This window comes from Gopherus evgoodei, chromosome 4 (assembly GCF_007399415.2).
Source record: "Gopherus evgoodei ecotype Sinaloan lineage chromosome 4, rGopEvg1_v1.p, whole genome shotgun sequence".
Lineage (NCBI taxonomy): Eukaryota > Metazoa > Chordata > Testudines > Testudinidae > Gopherus > Gopherus evgoodei.
This window is the reverse complement of record NC_044325.1, coordinates 16,618,803-16,638,129: the sequence shown is the minus strand read 5'-3', so window position 1 is coordinate 16,638,129 and position 19,327 is coordinate 16,618,803. Positions and strand designations below refer to the sequence as shown.

The window sequence follows — 19,327 nt, the reverse complement described above, 5'->3', positions numbered from 1 at the left end:
TTTTATTTGTGCTTCTCTGACAGAGGCCATTTTTACTGATATCGTGGATTGAATCAGGGACTTCCACAGCTAAAACCATGAGTATGGCTGTGATTTAATCACGGGTATTTTTAGTAAAAGTCATGGACAGGTCACGGACAAGAAACAAAAAATCACAGCCTGTAACCTGTCCATGACTTATACCAGGCCTGCACAACTCGTAAAGTGGCGAGGGCCACATTAGTCCAAAGAAAACAGCTGAGGGCCGAAACCCTCCCAGCCCCACGGAAACACCCCCCACCCCCAGCACCTCCCGGCTCCGCGGAAACACCCTGCCCCAGCGCCACCCAGCCCTGCAGAAACAAACCCTCCTTCCCCAGCGCTGCACCCCCAAAACAGCTGTGGGCCAAAAAGGAAGGTTGGGGGTGGAGAGGTGATACTTGATTTTAAATCAACCAGGGGCTCCCAGCTGAAGAGGTGGCTGGGAGCCCTCAGGGGCAAATTAAAGGGCCCGGGGCTCCGGCGGCTGGGGGAACCTGAAGCTTTGTAGGGCTAGGGCAGAGATTTAAAGGGCCCAGAGCTCCTGCTGCTGAGGGGAGCCCGAGCCCTTTAAATCCCAGCCCCAGCCTGGCCACTGGAGCCACAGCCAGGATTCAAAGGGCTCTGGGCTGCCCGCAGCCATGGGGAGCCCTGAGCCCTTTAAATCTCAGACGCGGCTGGGATTCAAAGGGCTCTGGGCTGACCGCAGCCATGGGGAGCCCTGAGCCCTTTAAATCTCAGATGCGGCTGGGATTCAAAGGGCTCTGGGCTGCCCGCAGAGCACCGTGTGCGCGGGATTTAGAATCCTTCCTCGGGCTGCACAGTGAGCCTCTGTGGGCCGCATGCAGCCCGCGGGCCGCATGTTTTGCAGGCCTGACTTATACCGTACAAATACCCCTGATTGAATCTTGGGGTGGGCTGTGGGTTGAGGAACAGGGGAGCCTGCGGCACCAGCTGCGGGGAGGGGGAAGCCTTGGGGGTCCTGCTGCCGCTCTGCCTACTGCTGTGTGTGCGGGTGAAAGCCCCAGGGGGCCAGCTGCTCCTCCGGTCGCCTCGGGGCTGCTGCCGGGCGGTTCCCAGGGCCAACCGGATCGGTCAGTGCTTGGGTGGTCCCCGGGGCAGCGACTGGTGCAGCTGCCTGAGGGGCTGCCCGAGTGGCTGGCTGCAAAGCCACTCCAACAGCAGCTGGTGTGGCTGTCCCCAGGGCCACTAGGGTCTGCTGCTTGTGCGACCCTGGGAGCCATATTGGCTGCTGCAGAAGTCACTGATGTTGGAGGAAGTCACAGTATCTCAAAGACAAGGTCCTCTGGTCATGATAGTGAGAGTTAAGAGCAGCTGAGGTATTTGAATTAGCAGGACCCTTGTTTAATTGGGACCTCATTTTATGGAAAAGTTCTGAACCCTGGTGCTTGCCTCCCCTATAGGTTGGTCAGGGCCTGAATTTATTGACCTTCTGGATCTACTGCAAAGCATTTCTTTTCTCCCTACCTTTTTTCTGGGGCAGAGGTTTTTGGGACGGGGGTCAATAAATGTTTACTTGGAGTCCCAGATTTGTGGGTTTGGGAGGAGTTCAAGTGTCAGACGTTGTTAATTTGTATGATTTGTCTTTTTTTGTATATATGCCCAGAGCTTAATAAATAACAAGGTCAAACTAAATCATATTTAAAAATTGAAATGTATCTGAAGGAAAAAATCATCCTGTAATATTAAGAAGTTACAAAGCTGTCATAAACAGATAGCTAAGGGTTAATGTCTCTTTCACCCATAAAAGGGTTAACAAACGGTAACCTGAAACACCTGACCAGAGGACCAATCAGGAAACAAGACTTTTTCAAATCTGGGTGGAGGGAAGTTTTGGGTGTGAGTTCGTTGTTCTTTGTCTTGTGTCTGTGCCCTCTCGGCTCTGAGAGTGATTTTTCTATCTCCAGGCTTTCTAATCTTCTGTTTCCAAGTTGTAAGTACAAGGATAGTAAGACAATAGGTTTATATTGTTTTTTTGTATTTACATGTGTGTAGTTGCTGGAATGTGTTAAATTGTATTCTTTTTGGATAAGGCTGTTTATTCATATTTTTTTCTTTAAGCAATTGACCCTGTATATTGTCACCTTAATACAGAGACCATTTTATGTCCTTTTTCTTTCTTTCTATATAAAGCTTTCTTTTTAAGACCTGTTTGAGTGTTTTTCACTGGTTAAGGCTAAGAAACGAAGGGAGGGGGAAAGTCTCTTTGTGTTAGATTTACCAAGCCTGACTTTGCATATCCTCTGGGTGAGGGGGGAGAGAGGTTAGATCTCTCGGTACTTGTGTTTCAAGGACTTGAAGCAGGGAGGATGGAATCCCTTTGTTTAGATTCACGGAGCTTGAATCTGTATATCTCTCCAGGAACCCAGGGAGGGAACACCTGGAGGGGAAGAGGGAGAAGGGAAGTGGTTTATTTCCCTTTGTGGTGAGACTCAAGGAATCTGGGTCTTGGGGTCCCCTGGGAAGGTTTTGGGGAGACCACAGTGAGCTAGGCACTGTATAATTCCTGGCTGGTGGCAGCAATTACCAAGTCCAAGCTGGTAACTAAGCTTGGAAGTTTTCATGCTAACACCCATATTTTGGACGCTAAGGTCCAGATCTGGGAAGAAATGTTATGACAAGAGCAATTTACCAATTCAGTGCACATAAGGGTCCAACATACTGTTAGCGTTAGCTAAAGGAAGGCTGTGCCTAGATTTTACAATGCTATGCTTGAAAGAGATTTCCAAACCTTAGGAAAGATATGCTAGGTTATCATTGTAAGGTAACCAAGAGATGTTATTCTGTAAAATATTTTCTTTTCAGAATAAGATGTGCCCTGTTCAGATTCCATTGACTTAAGTCACACTAAAACTTGTATAAATGGTAGCAGAACTGGGCTGATGACATTTTAAAATCAAACAAATTTACATAGTTGCTTAAAGGGGATTGTTTTGTGATACTTCATGGCTGTGAATAAAAAATATAATTGCAGAGTATTATGTTTTTTATATCAATTTTATAAAAATATTGCTATCCCTAAGACTCTAAGAATGGGATTTTTAACAGTCCTCAGTTTTGGCCAAAATCTGCTCCTAGTAAAGTGAATGGGAGCAGAGTTTGGCTAACATTGAATGCTTCTGAAACCCCTGTCCTGGGTGCTTATTTCCTGTGCATAGCTCTCTCTCTGTGTGGCGTGCATGTGTGTACGCACATTATATATTATAAACACAAAGAACTGTGTTCAGGGAACATTAAGGTTGCAAAATCAAGTACTCAAAAGTTAGGAGATGCCAGAATTAAGGTTCCCCGTGCTTCAAATCAGTTCATTTTGCATATGAATTATAATAGTTTTTAATCACATGATTACATACTGTTTTTTCCACAGGACCCCTACCTCATTTAGACACAGAATGGACCTGTTCTGGGGATAAATCAGGATTATGTGGTGAAAGAGACTTATCTATAGGACACTTGGCTTCGTTTGTTGCAGAAGCTGCATGTATAGTGAATGGGACATGAGTCCCAATCCTCTCCCCTAGTCGATCGCAGTCTCCGTTTCTCAGGCTTCTCATCCTGGTCCCAGTCTTCTTGCCTAGCAAGCCTAGTGTCACCCCTCTGGGCTCCCTGCCTCAGTCCCAGTCTCCGTGCCCAGCCATTCCAACTTCCACCCCCAGGTCCTTGTTCTCAGTTTCCTTCATCAGCCAGTTCCAGTTCCCCACACGTCTTCATCTGATTTGTCAATCTCCCCTACCTCAGCTCCACTTCTCCCACCATCCCTGCCCACGTTTCCTGCCCTTCTGGCTCTCAGTCCCAATCTCATTCCCCAGGATCCTCGTCCAATATCAGTGTTCCCCTTCACTCCGAGTCCCAGTCTCTTTGCCCATGCAGTCTGAGTTGTCTCCCTTTCTTCATTCAATCTCAGTTTCCTCCCACCTACTGTCTTCCAGTCCCCCACCCTCCCATTTCCATCCTTGGCACCCAGCCCCAGTCTCCTTCCCCACCCCAACTCTCAGGCCCAGTTTCCCTCTTCACCCCAACTGTGCAACCCTCCAGTCCTATTCTCCACCCCTTAGGTTTCTTGTCCTGGTCTGGTCCCCCCACCTCCTCTGCAGGTCTGGTCCTTGACTCCTCTGTGTTTAAATCAGGTAGATTCCTTGCTGTTCTATGCTGCCTGGACCCATCCGGGGAAGCATCTGAACTGAGAGCACTGGGAGCCTCCATTTCAGGCATCCTGACCCAGCATATCCTGTAGCAGCCCAGAGCTACAGCTGCAGAGGAAAGTCATGTTCAGCTCCTGGCTGGAGCATGCCCAGTGTGCATTGAATCTTTGGGGAATCTAGCTGCTAAAATCTAAGAAGACTCTGCTGAGCATGTGCAAGCTACGATTTCTCAATGTCTTAAACTTCACCAAATTTAGGTGGATTTTCACTGGGAAAAGAAAAGGCACATCTGACACAGAAGTCCTCCCCTGCCAAATGTCAAATCCTTCTCCAAAGCACAGGAGCACAAGAGCTTTTAAAAGAAAAAATTACCAAAATTTTTTTAACATGGGCAAAACAATGTGTTTTCCTCTAACCTCATTCTCAGAATGAGATAGACACCACCAATGGAAAATTTTAGCCTAGCTGGTTAAAGTTTGGCAACGTTATAAGCAACTGAAATCAGGGTCGTATAATAGGAAGTGTTGGACAACCTTAATAATAGTGTCATGCAAAATTAATACCAGTCCAGTCTATAATTCAGCAAGATAAATACTCAGTCAGTCAACACTCTAAACTAAGTGTCCTTGTTCAATGTGCCATTTCAAGAAAGTTTGAGAAAACAGACTTCGCAATATATCAAAGTCAACAAATGTAGGCTTTGTTTAACCAATGGTGAGTAAAGGACCCTTCACTGAAAATGCTCTTCTAGCTAAGTACAGAAGGAAAACTGCTACCATCTGAATATGCAGAAGATATCACAGCCAGCCCCACTATATCCCCAATGCCTTCATGTGCCTATTTAATGGGAAGGATGCTAGATGAGAAACTTCTTGTACTCATTACAAGAGCTCATGGATCAGAAGAGCAAATGCCCAATCTTACTGGATGTATTCTCTCCAGAAGAAATGTACTGTGCCACTCAGCTATACCTATCCCTGTGTAGGTCTTCAAGACTGTCCCTGATTCCTTGTGGTCAACATTACCAACATTGCAGTTAGATTTTGCAGGTTTCAGAGTAGCAGCCATGTTAGTCTGTATCCCCAAAAAGAACAGGAGTACTTGTGACACCTTAGAGACTAACAAATTTGTTTGATAGATTTGAAAGAATTGGCAGGCACATGTGATCTCTTTCCATTGTCAGAAGTAGTTTGTCAACCAACCAAGTCTTCATACCACACAAGGACTTAAAACCACAGAAAAGGGTCAAGGAAGTTGAGGATTCAATATTAACTAAAGAAATGAAATTGTGGATGGAGCAACAGTTGGCCAAATTCTGAACTTCAGGAGAGGGAGAACATCACAATAATTTCAAATGAGAATAGTGGCAGGATTTTCCCATTTATAGTCACTGTATCTTTTTTTAAAATGTGAGTTTAGATGAACTGGAGTAAACACAAATCTCCGTGCAGTCGAGAACAGCATATGCAGTACAGAGGCTATTAAACTTTATCATAGTTAGCTTTTTTCCCCCCTGTAAATGTCTGGCTTTGTCACAATAAGTACCATTTGATAATTTTTATTTTCTTTTATTTTCTGATTCTGTGGCGACTGACGTCAAGGGGAGTTTTTCCATTGACTTCAATGGACTTTAGATCATTCCCTGAACTTTTTAAAACAAGAAAATCATAAATGGATTTTAAATATTATTTTTGGATTTAATACTTCCAAATCTGTACAAATGAAATGGCTTTTCTGCGTAAACAGTTTTTCAATTAGGAAAATTCTGAAGACCAAACAAACTGTGAGATGAGAAAATGGCTTGGTCTCATTGTGCCATAATTTAAAACCCTGTCCACAACCCTTTCATTTCATGAGATGTGGTTTTGAATTGTGTTCATGTTCATAATACAATCTGATGTCCTCAAGTAGAGAACATGTAGTCTATGAGATATTGCAAGCATTTGACTCAATTGACTTTCTGCCCAGATATGTTAATGTAATGACAAATTATTCTCCTAGGAGGCTGGATCTTCAGTGTCAAGGATGTATTTTACAACATCTGAAGGATATTATGAGAAAATTGGACTAGATCCATAGCTGCACCACTCAGGTTGCTCTAAATCCCCTTTCCGCTCCCACAGTTCTTGAGGGTGCTGGGGCCAAACTAGCACACCCCTTTTAAAATAGTTTTGGATTTCCAAAATAGACTTTTTTAACATGATCCATAAGTTCTCATAATATAATATATAAATACAGCCTGCCGCCTGAAGGGAGAATGAACACAAAGACAAATTGCAAGCTGTTGGATTAAAATCACAACAGCCCATGTTAACCTATGTTCTTTCCGGCATGAATTTGACACTAAAATCCAGTTGTCCTAATTAATTCCACCTCTATTGAATCTTTGCCAAAGCCCTGTGTGAACAATCTATCAGTTACACCATTATCCCTGGGAGATATTTTGTGTCGGAGGAAGCACCAAAGGTACCTGTTCAGGCCCAGCCTCGTACTTAAACACCTGAGTCGTCCCACTGATTTCAACAGGAAAACTCATTTGCTTGAAGTCAAGTATGTGCTTAAGTGCTTCGCTGAACTGGGGCCTTGGTACAGTGCTTTGTGGAAAAGATTTTTTTAAAACTGCTGACCTTCTTAGTTTAAGCAGACTGTAAATCTCTTTTTACTGGCTTTAAAACAATTGATCCAATTAAATTGGCTTGGAGACTAGCAGGCTGTTTGAACAAGTTTCACAGTAGTACTATTTCAGGTAAGGCATATATCAATAGCAGTTACAATTGAGTGTTCCCCTTTGTTTTATGGTATGATAAATAGCTCCTGGGTCAGTGATGCAAAATAAAAGGTAATCATTATGTATATTTGGGAGAGGGTATAATTTCCAACACAGACTTTCTCTGAGACTTGGAGTTAAATGTTATTTTTGAGGTTAATGGTACTGGTACAACCTACCTTTACAACTTTGAAAGAGAAAATATTGAGTGTGAGCATAGGAGGATGAGTCAGACTGTAAGTGTAACGCCAACAGATTCTGGTTGTCAGTGGGCAGGACTGAACTGGGGACCTCTGGAGCGTAGTGCATGAGCCTCTAACGTATGAGCTAAAAGCTAAAGCTAAGGCTGTAGAACAGACTCATTCAACTTTCTCTCTAAGTGGTCTCGGTGCCACTTGATGGGATAGAACACCACACCCAAGGAGGTCTTTGGGGCAGGGACTGTCCTTTTGTTTGTGCAGCATCTTGCACAGTGGGATTCAGGTTAATGACTAGTGCTCCTAGAAACTACAGTAATACTGATAATAAATAATAATAAAAAGAAACTCCTGAGTTTTAATCCAAGCCTGACAGTGGACTGAATCTCTGGTTCAGTCTCTCCATATGTAAAAGGGGAATAATACATACCTACTTGACAGAAGTATTGGGGCCTGTAATGGGGCTTACTGGCCCTTTAAGCCTAAGCAGGGTGGAGGTGTGGGCAGAAGACCCCCATCCCAGGGATATTGGTGTGAGCCCAGGCTCGGAAACTGGCTGAAAGAGGAAGAGAGGAAGTGTTTCCAGCAGTTAGCAGTGGGATGGGAAGACTGTTAGTTTAAGGTCCTGGGATCAGGAGCCCTACACTGCAGGCTGGGGCAGGGCTCTTCTCCCGACCAATCAGGAGGAGCCGTCAGAAGGCGAGGGATGTACATGCTGCTTTCCCTCTCGGAACATTGCGTGTGCCGAAGGAAGGCAGAGCTGGCAGGCTCCGCTTCTGCTGGGCAGAATAAAGGCTCAGTGTTAGCAGGAGCTTTGGAGATGGGGTTGCTATGACAGACTTTGTGTTTGGGATACTGAGGACTATCTTGAATTACTTTGGGCTACTGACCCATTTTCTCAGGGTTACCATCAACCCTCCCCTGAGAGACTATATGGCACTTCTAAGGGGCCCCAAAGAGAGGGGGCAGACAGGGTGCCATGGAAACACTTCTGGCCACACGAGGGAGCCAGGCAAATGGTGTCCCCACTGCAGGGCCCTATCCTGCAGGGACTTTCTCCCATCCTCTTCTTTTTTCCCGTTGATGTCACAGAAGGTTTTTAGAACTTTTCAGGATCAGGCCTATAATTTGTAAAGTGCTGACTTTGGTGGAGTGATGCCACGGATGAATTTGGTGCAATGTAGTATACTCTCCTTTTTAAAAAATATGTGTATTACGGCTTTTGCTTTGTGGGTTTCTTAGACTGTAGTAGACTCAGTGGGAATCTTTTCCATTTACTTCAGTGGTTTTTTACATGAGGGTCACAATGTGCCACGGCCCAATGGGACTAGAGCCCTGTGTGGATACAAAGTTTGTATTCACATTAGATCCACAAACATGGTCTGTGGATATAAAGTAGATATCCTCAGATTTTCAGGGCTCTACCAATGACCATGTATTAGAGAAAATGAACAGGCATCTGCTCAGTTGGAAATCAGAGTAAGAATACCTTGTGTAAAAGTGAGAGAATTTAAATGCAGAATATTGTAATCAAAATTAGAAAATTCCACTTCCTTACTTAGTATCAGTCACTGTGTGCACCGCAATGCAGTCACAGATCTTCAGTTTAAGGATTTGGGGGTCTGAAACAAAACGACTGAATTTGGAAAACATACTGGATTTCAAAAATAAGGCCGTTGTCTAATGTGTTGAATCTAGAAATATCAGTCATAGGTTACCCTTCAAATACAGTCTGTGATAGGAGACACAGATGCATAAGGGGAATAAGGTGTTTTTTTGATGCTAATATTAACTACAGGAATTCCAGTATTTAACAGTTTGATAATATAATTAGCTAATGTTTTGACTAGACTAATTCAATAATGATGCGTAGAAAAGTGCAATTTAATCTCGGCACAGAAACTTAGACTGTTTGCCTCATTGCATTCTGTGTCTTAATTTCTATTTTAAATTAAATATCTGTGACTTCTTAGTATTTTATATTAGAAATCTTCCTTTGTATGGCTTCTATTTTGAATCACTAATTAATTTAATGCAAAAGTTAGTTCTGTTATGGGATTACAATAAATTGAGAGCTTTATTTTTCCTTGATTCTGCATGTATAACTTCCATTAAAACCATTGTGAATCATACTTGCGTTCAGGGGGATATACACCATTTCTGCGCCTTCCCAAATGTTTCCATTACTTTTTAACCATTTTTCTGTGCTTCTATTTCCTAAGTATTTGTGCTTCCATTTATTTGTGCTTTCCTTGAGTAAAAAAAAATAAAAATAAAATAAAATAAAAAATTACTCTACAGAAACACCTGTCTGTTGACCAGCAAGTAAATTCTCTTTTGTGTACATTTCTGACTAGTGGCTCTTGGTGTATATGATACCCACTAAACAAAGCAATTGGCTGTCAGTGATTAGGTAAGTATCCTGCCCTCAGAATTAGTGAGCTGTGTATATGGATAATGAGGACATCCACGTTACACTGGAAGCGACTACAGATAATAAGGGATGTAATCCCTCTTGTTTCAGGATGTTGGCCAGCCAGTCACTGATGGGTGGTATAGTAGAAGTTTCCCCTGTGTGCAAGTTATTCCATGGCTGTCCTTTACAAGTTTTCTTGCACCTTCCTCTGAAGCATATGGCATTGGCTACAGGATATTTACTGTCCTGTTCCTATTTACTGTCCTGCAAGGGGTCAATTCTTCAATAAACGTAGAGAAGCCTCCTTCTCAATTGAATACTTAAATTTGGACCTGTTCCCACTGAAATCTATGCTAAAGCTCCCATTGACTTTAAAATGGTAGAGGAGTGGGCCCTTAGCCACTTATATTAAACACACCTGGTGTTTCTTATTTGCTCTTGGACTCCCTAATGCTATTTCAGTACTCATAAGAGACCTGATGTGACCTAGCTCATTGGCTTGTCTAGTAAGCACTGAACTTGACCTAGCCGACTGAGGCTTTTGTGAGTTTACAGTCTTATATTTTCTAGAATATTAAAGTAAAATATTTACGGAAGGGTTACTCAGGGCAAATGTGGGAGTGGCTGTGTTACATGCTGTTTTACTCAATAGCGTATTTCTGATGGTGTAATGGAACTTATTCTTTTCTAGGGGATCAGCAGCCTTTTCAGTTCCTTAAAAGTGGTGCGACTTCTGCGCCTTGGTCGTGTTGCCAGGAAATTGGACCATTATCTGGAATATGGTGCTGCAGTACTAGTGCTATTGGTCTGTGTCTTTGGACTAGTGGCCCACTGGCTAGCCTGTATATGGTACAGCATTGGGGACTATGAAGTTATAGATGAAGTCACTAATACAATCAAGAGAGACAGCTGGCTCTACCAGTTGGCGTTGAGTATAGGGGCACCCTATCAGTACAATACCAGCGGCTCAGGGCAGTGGGAAGGAGGCCCCAGCAAAGACTCGTTGTATATATCCTCTCTCTACTTTACCATGACAAGCCTTACAACAATAGGATTTGGAAACATAGCTCCAACCACAGATGGAGAGAAGATTTTTTCGGTGGCCATGATGATGGTTGGCTGTAAGTAGAATCATTTTATTTATTTTGCATGTAGATCTTTGCATTAGTACTGTATTAAAAGAGAAATATTTAAACCATATGCACTGGATCGTTGTACTGTTAGTTGCATTTTCAGCATCCTATGCTTGGCATCAGCACTCTTGACACACACAGTATATTTTAGCATCTTCCACTGCAGATAAATAACCAGGGAATAAAGCTGAAACCACAACTGAAAAATTGAACAATTTTATTGTCAGAGCTTGTGATTAGACAAGGTTAAGTATGATCACTGTTGTATAGTGAGGCTAGGATTTCTTTGCATTTTTAAAGATCATTTAGCGTACATTTAAAGTGTCTTAATTTGAATTTCGTTAAAATTTGCACACACACACTGATGGTGCCCAGCTGATATTAGCCCATAGTATTAAAACAATCAAGGTGTCCTAGCTGTTTTTCAAAAAAGCATGATGATTGCATAAGATGATTGTGCCTTTATCGCATTGGCTTGGTTTTACTGTAAGCTCTATTTTTATCTCTGGAGAACAGTAACTTTTGTCACCATGGAAGCTGGAGGTAGAGGAGATCATTGCAAGACGCTATATTGTACCTCTTCTCAGTTTCCTGCTATTTCGCAGCTCCTGTAAAATGGCTTTAAAATGATCGTACAAAGGACTGTTTCTTGTTTTATGCAGTCTAGGCAAGAGCACTGGACAATTCTTTTGGTGAAAAATCATCTTCAAAATATAGCATCGTTTGAGTAGCTGGCAAATGATAGCAGGGAATTGTTGAAAAATGTAATAAATATTAATATAATATGGGTGAAAGAGGGAAATATTTTACTGTTGAATAATCATAATACTTGGCACTTCTACTAATGCTTTACATTGTCAAAGCTCTGTACAACCACTAAGTGATTATATAACAAAGATGGAAACAAAACCTTTCAAATTAGGATCTGCATAATCTCTTTGCTAATTAACTCAGCTAACACTTGGGTCCATCTTTGCAAAATACTGAACTGTAAAAAGCAACTTTCTTTAAACTCCTCAGCTTATTAAACCTATTTACTCTATTTAACACGTTCAGTTTGTTTTTAAGATTGAGGGAATCAGCAATCTGACTGCATGTCTACAGTGTGGTGTCATACAATTTGCTTTTAATGATTTTTTTGCGTAATGTGTTTCAGTTAACCTTGCAATCTATAAAAATCAACTCCCCAAAGCTAGACCATTATTGAACTACTGTGTATCTGACATAGAAAATACACAGGTGGTGATTAGCTGCACATTTTTTGTCGATGATGTTTGATACTATGTGCAGAAGTCTGAGTATTGGGACAGTAGAATGATTATACAGCATCTTAAATATTTCAATAATCTTATTTTCCTTGCTTTTTTTGGAGAGCTCTAATGCTGTGCAGAGGAAGTGACTTTCACAGGTAATTGAACAACATCATTAAATGACCTGGGGCAGGGCAGGAGCGGAGGAAATGGGGCTTGTCGTCATCTTTGCATTTCCTGCAACTGGGCACATTGTTTTTACATTCTTCTCTGAAACCTGTGATACAGATATGAAAGATACATGCTGGAACTAAAGGTTTGATATTAACAAAAGTCTTTGCCCATCCCAGAGGCTGATATCGATAGTGATCCTAAGTGTTATCAAAGTGACACACAGGCTGGGCACATCCCTATCATTGCAGAACTTTGGGCTGTATAAGTAGGGGCAGTGCCAGCAGATCGAGGGACATGATCATTCCCCTCTATTCGGCATTGGTGAGGCCTCATCTGGAGTACTGTGTCCAATTTTGGGCCCCACACTACAAGAAAGATGTGGAAAAATTGGAAAGAGTCCAGTGAAGGGCAACAAAAATGTTTAGGGGGCTGGAGCACATGACTTATGAGGAGAGGCTGAGGTAACTGGGATTATTTAGTCTGCAGAAGAGAAGAATGAGGGGGGATTTGATAGCTGCTTTCAGCTACCTGAAAAGGCGTTCTAAAGAGGATGGATCTAGACTGTTCTCAGTGGTAGCAGATGACAGAACAAGGAGTAATGGTCTCAACTTGCAGTGTGGGAGGTTTAGGTTGGATATTAGGAAAACTTCTTCACTAGGAGGGTGGTGAAGCACTGGAATGGGTTACCTAGGGAGGTGGTGGAATCTCCTTCCTTAGAAGTTTTTAAGGTCAGGCTTGACAAAGCCCTGGCTGGAATGATTTAGTGGGGGATTGGTCCTGCTTTGAGCAGGGGGTTGGACTAGATGACTTCCTGAGGTCCCTTCCAACCCCGATATTCTATGATTCTATGAACTATCCAATGGAATTGGTGACTGGGATTGTGGGGATTAGGGTGAAGTGGGACAAAGCCTGCAAATCTGCATGTACAGAGAATGAACAGCGAGGGGGCAAAATCCTACCTGTCTTTTTCAAGTGTCTCATCTCAATGGCATTGCTGTAGCTACTCATGTGAGTAAGGTGAGCAGGATTTTGCCCATAAAAGGGAGATACAGGGAGCAGAACCTAACTTTTTATCTATAGTTTAAGATTAAATCCGTAGAAATTTGGGTCTTTTTGCAGATTTAATAGTGAATGTTTGAGGATCTGATTGCAAAAGATGGGCCCATATAAATCTACATGCCCAATTATGTGGGCCTAATTTGTGCATTCACATATCATACTTGTGAGTGCAATGTAACCTTAAATCTAAATAAAACAAATGGGTTGCTTTATTGCTTACATGGCTAGTTAGATGGCTAACTAGCCATGGCTGCTTGCAAATATCAGGCTTGTGCGTTGCAGTCATGCTATATATGTACACTAATTAGGCCTGCTGGATTGTGCGTGTGTATTTGAGTGTGTACATCTATCATAAAAGATGGTTAAGGGTTAATGTCTCTTTTACCTGTAAAGGGTTAAGAAGCTCAGTGAACCTGTCTGACACCAGACCAGAGGACCAATGGGGGGACAAGATACTTTCAAATCTTGGTGGAGGGAAGTCTTTGTTTGTGTTGTTTGTTTTGTTCATTGTTCGCTCTTGGGGCTAAGAGGGACCAGACGTGCACCCCAGGTCTCCCCAGTCTTTCTGAAACAGTCTCTTATGTTTCAAAATAGTAAGTACTAGCTAGAAAAGGCAGATTAGTCTTATGTTTGTTTTCTTAACTTGTGAATGTGTATTTTGCTGGAAGGATTTTACCTCTGTTTGCTGTAACTTTGAATTTCAGGCTAGGGGGGAGGGAGTCCCTCTAGGCTATATGAATTTGAATACCCTGTAAACATTTTCCATCCTGATTTTACAGAGATAATTTTTACTTTTTCTTTCTTTAATTAGAAGATTTCTTTTTTAAGAACCTGATTGATTTTTTTCCTTGTTTAAGACCCAAGGGGTTTGGGTCTTGGGTCTGAACTCACCAGGGATTGGTGGGGGGAAAGGAGGGGGGAAAGGTTAATTCCTCTCTGTTTTAATATCCAAGGAGTTTGGATCAGTGTAGTCTCTCAGAGTAACCCAGGGAGGGGAAAGTCTGGGAGGGGGAATGGTTTATTTCTCCTTGTTTTAAGACTCAAGGAGTTTGGGTCTTGGGTTCCCCAGGGAAGGTTTTGGGGGAACAGAAAGTGTGCCAAACACTATATTTTGGCTGGTGGTAGCGCTATCAGATCTAAGCTAGGAATTAAGCTTAGAAGGGTACATGCAGGTCCCCACTTTTTGGATGCTAAAGTTCAAAGTGGTAAAAATACCTTGACAACATTATTGACAATTTGACTGCATGAAAACCAAAAAGGAGCTATACAAGGAGGAAAGCATGCAGGAGAAACTGTAATAAGCCAGAAAAGAACTTTTTCCTTTGAGAGATGCTAAACTATAGTGCTAATCCTGTAAATGTTTGCTAATACCAGTAGTTTGGTATTGGCAACATTTTTCTAACTGCCAAATAAATGTCTTAAGCTTAACATTGGAAACAGTGATAGTAATTCATCACAATCCCAATTGCCTACGCATGCAATCTTCAGCTATGAAATACATTATTTGCTGTATTATCAACAAGCAGTGACTTGTGCAAGCCTAAAGTTTGCTATTTTCAATGGTGAAGTTATCTGGAGGAGGAAAGTGTATCTAGAGAGATTATATGAGTGGCCAGCATTCCCAAAAGGCATTCATTTAAAAACTAATGAAGCATTAAAGCTGTGCAGCTGACAGCACAGATTTCCCTATGGAAAAACAAAGTGAATGTGGTTGGCTGTACATTTGGCAGATCTTTGGTCACCTGGCTGTTCATTGCAGTCACGTCTGGCAGGTTGTTTAGTCTCTCTGAGAGAGATCACCTTTCCTCTTTCAGGAGAGAGTGCTTTTAGCAACTTTACTCCATGCTCATACAACATACCTTGGCTATCTCTTTGCCTTGCTCAGTCCATCTTGGTGTTTAATGCTAAGTTAAAAACAGTTTTGTTTGCTGCATCTGAACTTTTAAAAAGATAAACTATAATAAACAGTGCTGCTTTTATTGTAAGGCACCTGTGACTCTTGAGTGAAATTTGTGCTGTATAAATCTATATTTTATTTTTGTTGTTTCTGGAGGCGGAAAGTGCATTGGGAATTTAATTTATTATAGCTCATTTTGCTTTGATTATGTCATTGCATCTCCTCTACTGCACAGATTGAAGAGAGCAGACATATCTGTCAAGTCTCTTGCCTGAAGCAGTGGTATCTTATCCTGCATGAGGGACCTTTCCCTCAAGCCTCCCATTATCTCCTGGCAATTTACGCTCCCCTTATGTGTTCCAATTTCCCCTTTTGTGATTTCCTCCAACAAAGTCCCTGTTACATTAGATCTGCAGCTGATGTCTTAGAGTAACTGAATGGGTTTGGTCAGTTTCACATAATTGAACATGCTGGGTAATGAGCCTAAGGTTTGTGGCCAGGAATGTGAAACTTACCAAATCGGGTAACTTTCATTTTAAAGTCCATGGGTTGGGGTTGAAGACCTGGTACTGCAAGATCCTTACAGGAGAGGGTCTGAGAAGAAAGAACAATAGTGAGAGAAAGAGGCAAAGGGGAAAAGGATTGAGGGTAAGGAGGAAGATGTAGGAAAGTGGGGTTGCATACAGAAAGCAGACAAGCCATCAGAAAACAGAAAAGAGCATTGGGATGAACAGGGAGGAGGAGGATTAGGGACAGTTCTTCAGCACAGTGCTTCACTTCTTTGCTGCCAGCCGTGGAAGGATCGTCCTTGGTTAGGGCACTAGCCTGAGACTTGGGAGATCCTGGGTTCAGTTCCCGGCTCTGCTGGAGACTTCCTACATGACTGCAGTCTCTCTGCCTCAGTTCCCCATCTGTGAAATGGGGATAATAGCACTTCGTTCCCTCACAGGCGTGTTATGAGGCAAAACGTTTGTGACGTGCTCAGATTCTACAGTGCTTGGTGGCCAAAGAAGTAACTAAGATGGATAGAGGGAGAGCAGTGGAAACTGCCACTTCCCTCCCCTCTCTCAATTGCATTTCAGGTCTGGCTGAACTGTGTGGCCAGATCTAGGCACACATGCATTGATCAGCTCCTATCTCTGCTTGGCACATGCTAATGCTCCTCTGATTAGTGCTCAGCTCTGCTTTGGTGGGAAAGAGGCAGTGAGTAAAGAGCACACGAGCAGCAGAGCCGGTTTTAGGGGCGGGCTCTGGAAGGAGGTGGGTTGGAGGGAGGAAGTGACGCAGGTAATGAAAGGAGGAGAGAAAACAAGATGGTGTATGTTGGGAGCATTTGGAGTAACCAAAGCCATATCTCCCTCCAGCACCAAGAAAATCATCCTGTGCTGCCTCCTGCTCTGGAACTTGGCAGCTGTGGATGAAATGGGAGGAGAGCCAACATGGTATCCTTCCTGCCCATCAACCTGCAGAAACCCCTGCAGAAGAAGGGATGTGATGGGCTGCTTGGCTGTCTGTGACACCATGCCTTGGGAACCTCTTAGGTATTACTGTTGCCTTTATCAGCTTGAAATCTCAGAGACTCTCCTCTCAGAGAATGCCTGGTGTGCGCAGGGAGGAAATAAATGGCTTCGGAGGGAGCCATTCTGTCCAGGGACCTATGGAGGGGCTGGCCCATGGATTTCCCCACAGAGTCTGGAATGCTTGTGCTGTGGTGTGGCCCTGCCTTCTTCTCAGATCTACCAACCACTCCTATCTACTAGGATGCTACTTCTGGGCCTCCTGGCATTGTCCTGGTGGGAGTAGGCCATGCCTAAGCAGGAGCCCACAGTCTGTCCCACTATTTCACATACATGTGAACATCTCAAATGCAGCAGCACCAAAGTTCAATGTTTGCCTCTCTGCAGGGATTGCAGTGCTGCAGGGTTTCCTTCAATAAGTGGAAGATCATAGCCGTGTTATTGAAGAACACCTGAGACAATGAGTGTTGAGTGTTTAACCGTGTCTGCTTTATCTCTGAATATGAAACCCCCAGAAGAATCTCTTGTTCATCCCTTAGCCCTCGAAAGAGCCTTGAAGTTCTGTTTGGCCATTCTACCTCTGAGCGGATATTGTAAAACCTAGCCCAGGCTTCCCTTGAGAGTAAAAAAATAGGTGGGTTTTTTTTTTTGTTTTTTTTTTTACATTGACTCATCCTTAAAAGAATCATTGAGTTTAAATTACAGAGGGAAAAGTTTGCTAATTCAAGCTAGTTTTGTGATGGCTCATCATAATTTATGTGGTTGTAAACCTCCTCCAGAAGCTTTGCCTATTTCTAGTAGTTACTGCAGCAATTTCCACAAAGCGCAGTTACAGAGTATTATCATGTGAGTTGCTATCAGCCTTCAAAGGTCAAAACGATGACAATTCTTTTGGCACTAAACATGTACAGTATGATGCCTTGCATCTGTAAATTGGAAACAGTGAAAACATAATCATTTCCTGTAGTTGTGATTCAGCCTTGTTACGGTTTGTGGGAAGCTTTCATTTCAGTAACATTCCCCTATTTTAGTTTTACAAGCTGGAGAGACATTTATTGCAGAAAGTGGGTCAGGTGTTCTCATCTGATACACCTTTCCTTGTAAAAGAGCCCTTCCTAATGAACTGTGAGTGAACTGTGCTGAAACAGAACCTTCTGAAGGCTACAGCTCTGCTTCCTACACACCAGGCGTGCGTTTTCTCAGGTTCAGATCCCTTGTTTGGGAGTGTGATGTGGTCTGCTTCCAGTGCTAAGATAAGTTGTTGCTAAAAGCCAGCAAATAATTCATTCCAGAGTATTCTTTTATTGTTCAAGTGACGTTAGTCAATTCATTTTTGGCCACTTGGGTGCTGTGGGCATGTCCCAGGCAGGGCTATCTAGCAAATGTGTTAAGCAATGGCAAAACCTGTACACCAGTTGAGCAGTGAATGATACCTTAATTGGAAGCGGGAGCTTGTCTGGCAGATTTCCAGGCAAGCAGTCCCACGGGTCTGTAGGATTTAGTTTTAATTCCTATGAAAATATATGTAATAGAGCAGCTCCCAGCAAAAATCATTAGCGGCCATGGAGATTAAATCATACTTTGCACAGCAACAAATAATAGCAGGCTTGCAATGGAATATGAATGAGGAGGATTTATGTCTGCAGGAATGCACTGGACTGTATGTTTAACGATGAATAAAATACGGCACTTTGAGTGCTCTACTGTCTCATATGATGGTTTGTCCTATGTACAGAAATTTCTTCCTTCTGCTTCTCCTATCAGCAATGGTAGGTGTAGGAGGGACATGATTCCTTCCTGCCCTCCCTGGTCTTCTGCTCCTGGGACAGTAGGAGGCTTTGACCTCTCTACAGCCAGTGGAGGCCTCATGCCTAACCCTTCCTGGCCAATTTGGGCATGTCTAAACTGCGTTGTAAATGTGGGTCTGTGGGACCTGCACTTGTGGACTCCACGTTTCCAAGTTTTCAAGCTACATTTTAAACCTGGGTTTACAGTTGCTGGGTCTGGGTCTTACAACCATGCTACTGCATCCACATTGCACTATACAGACTCTATGTGTCAGGACTGCAGCTTCAGCTGAGTCCACACTGCAAAAGGACAGGGCTTGGACTTCAGTCGCAGCAGGACTTGTGCTAGGACCCAGGTCCTGAGTGCTTGCTGACCCGAGTCAGAAAGATTTGTGTGATGGGGTAGGGAATTTTGAGCCCAGGTTTACAATGCAATAAAGACATACCCTTTGAGCCCCTGGGAAGTACAGGGCCAGTGGGTGAGAATGGGCAGGGCCCTCTGCAGTTCCTTTAAACAAGAGCAGAATGAAATGACGGAGAGCTCTAGCTGCTGCTGTTAAAATGTGTCTTATTCATAGCACCCAAAATTGTGACAGGCACATGGACAGCCATCCATTCACACAGGCATGGGCTAGGCGGCCGGAGGGCTCATCTGCAAATCTTGTCCCTTGAAGGAGGTAGCATGTAGGCTGGGATTATAGCTTGCCTCCTTTCCTAACAGTTTCTTGAACACAATACAGAGATCCTGCTCTGCTTCTTGATCTAGAGGAGCGAGGTGTCTACATGGTTTTCACTTCCATTCATTCCTCCTCCCTGTACTGTGCCCCAGGGCAGGATTGAGCCCTTTCTCGCTTGTGGACACTTGACTGTATTGCAAAACCTGAAACTACCGTGTAGTTTGGCACCGCTCCACTTGATTGGCACCTGCCCAGGGAGACTCAGAACTGGA

General features: G+C 43.2%; 1 protein-coding gene across 2 annotated transcripts in view; it reads left to right on the top strand.

Moving 5' to 3' along the window:
* The window catches only part of KCNH5 (potassium voltage-gated channel subfamily H member 5), a 248,629-nt gene that overhangs the window by 65,429 nt on the left and 163,873 nt on the right, over nt 1-19,327 (top strand). For both annotated transcript variants that reach the window (XM_030558539.1, XM_030558540.1), the window contains exon 7: nt 10,253-10,682. In XM_030558539.1, coding sequence (XP_030414399.1) covers nt 10,253-10,682 — 430 coding nt within the window. The remainder of the gene's footprint in view (nt 1-10,252; nt 10,683-19,327) is intronic.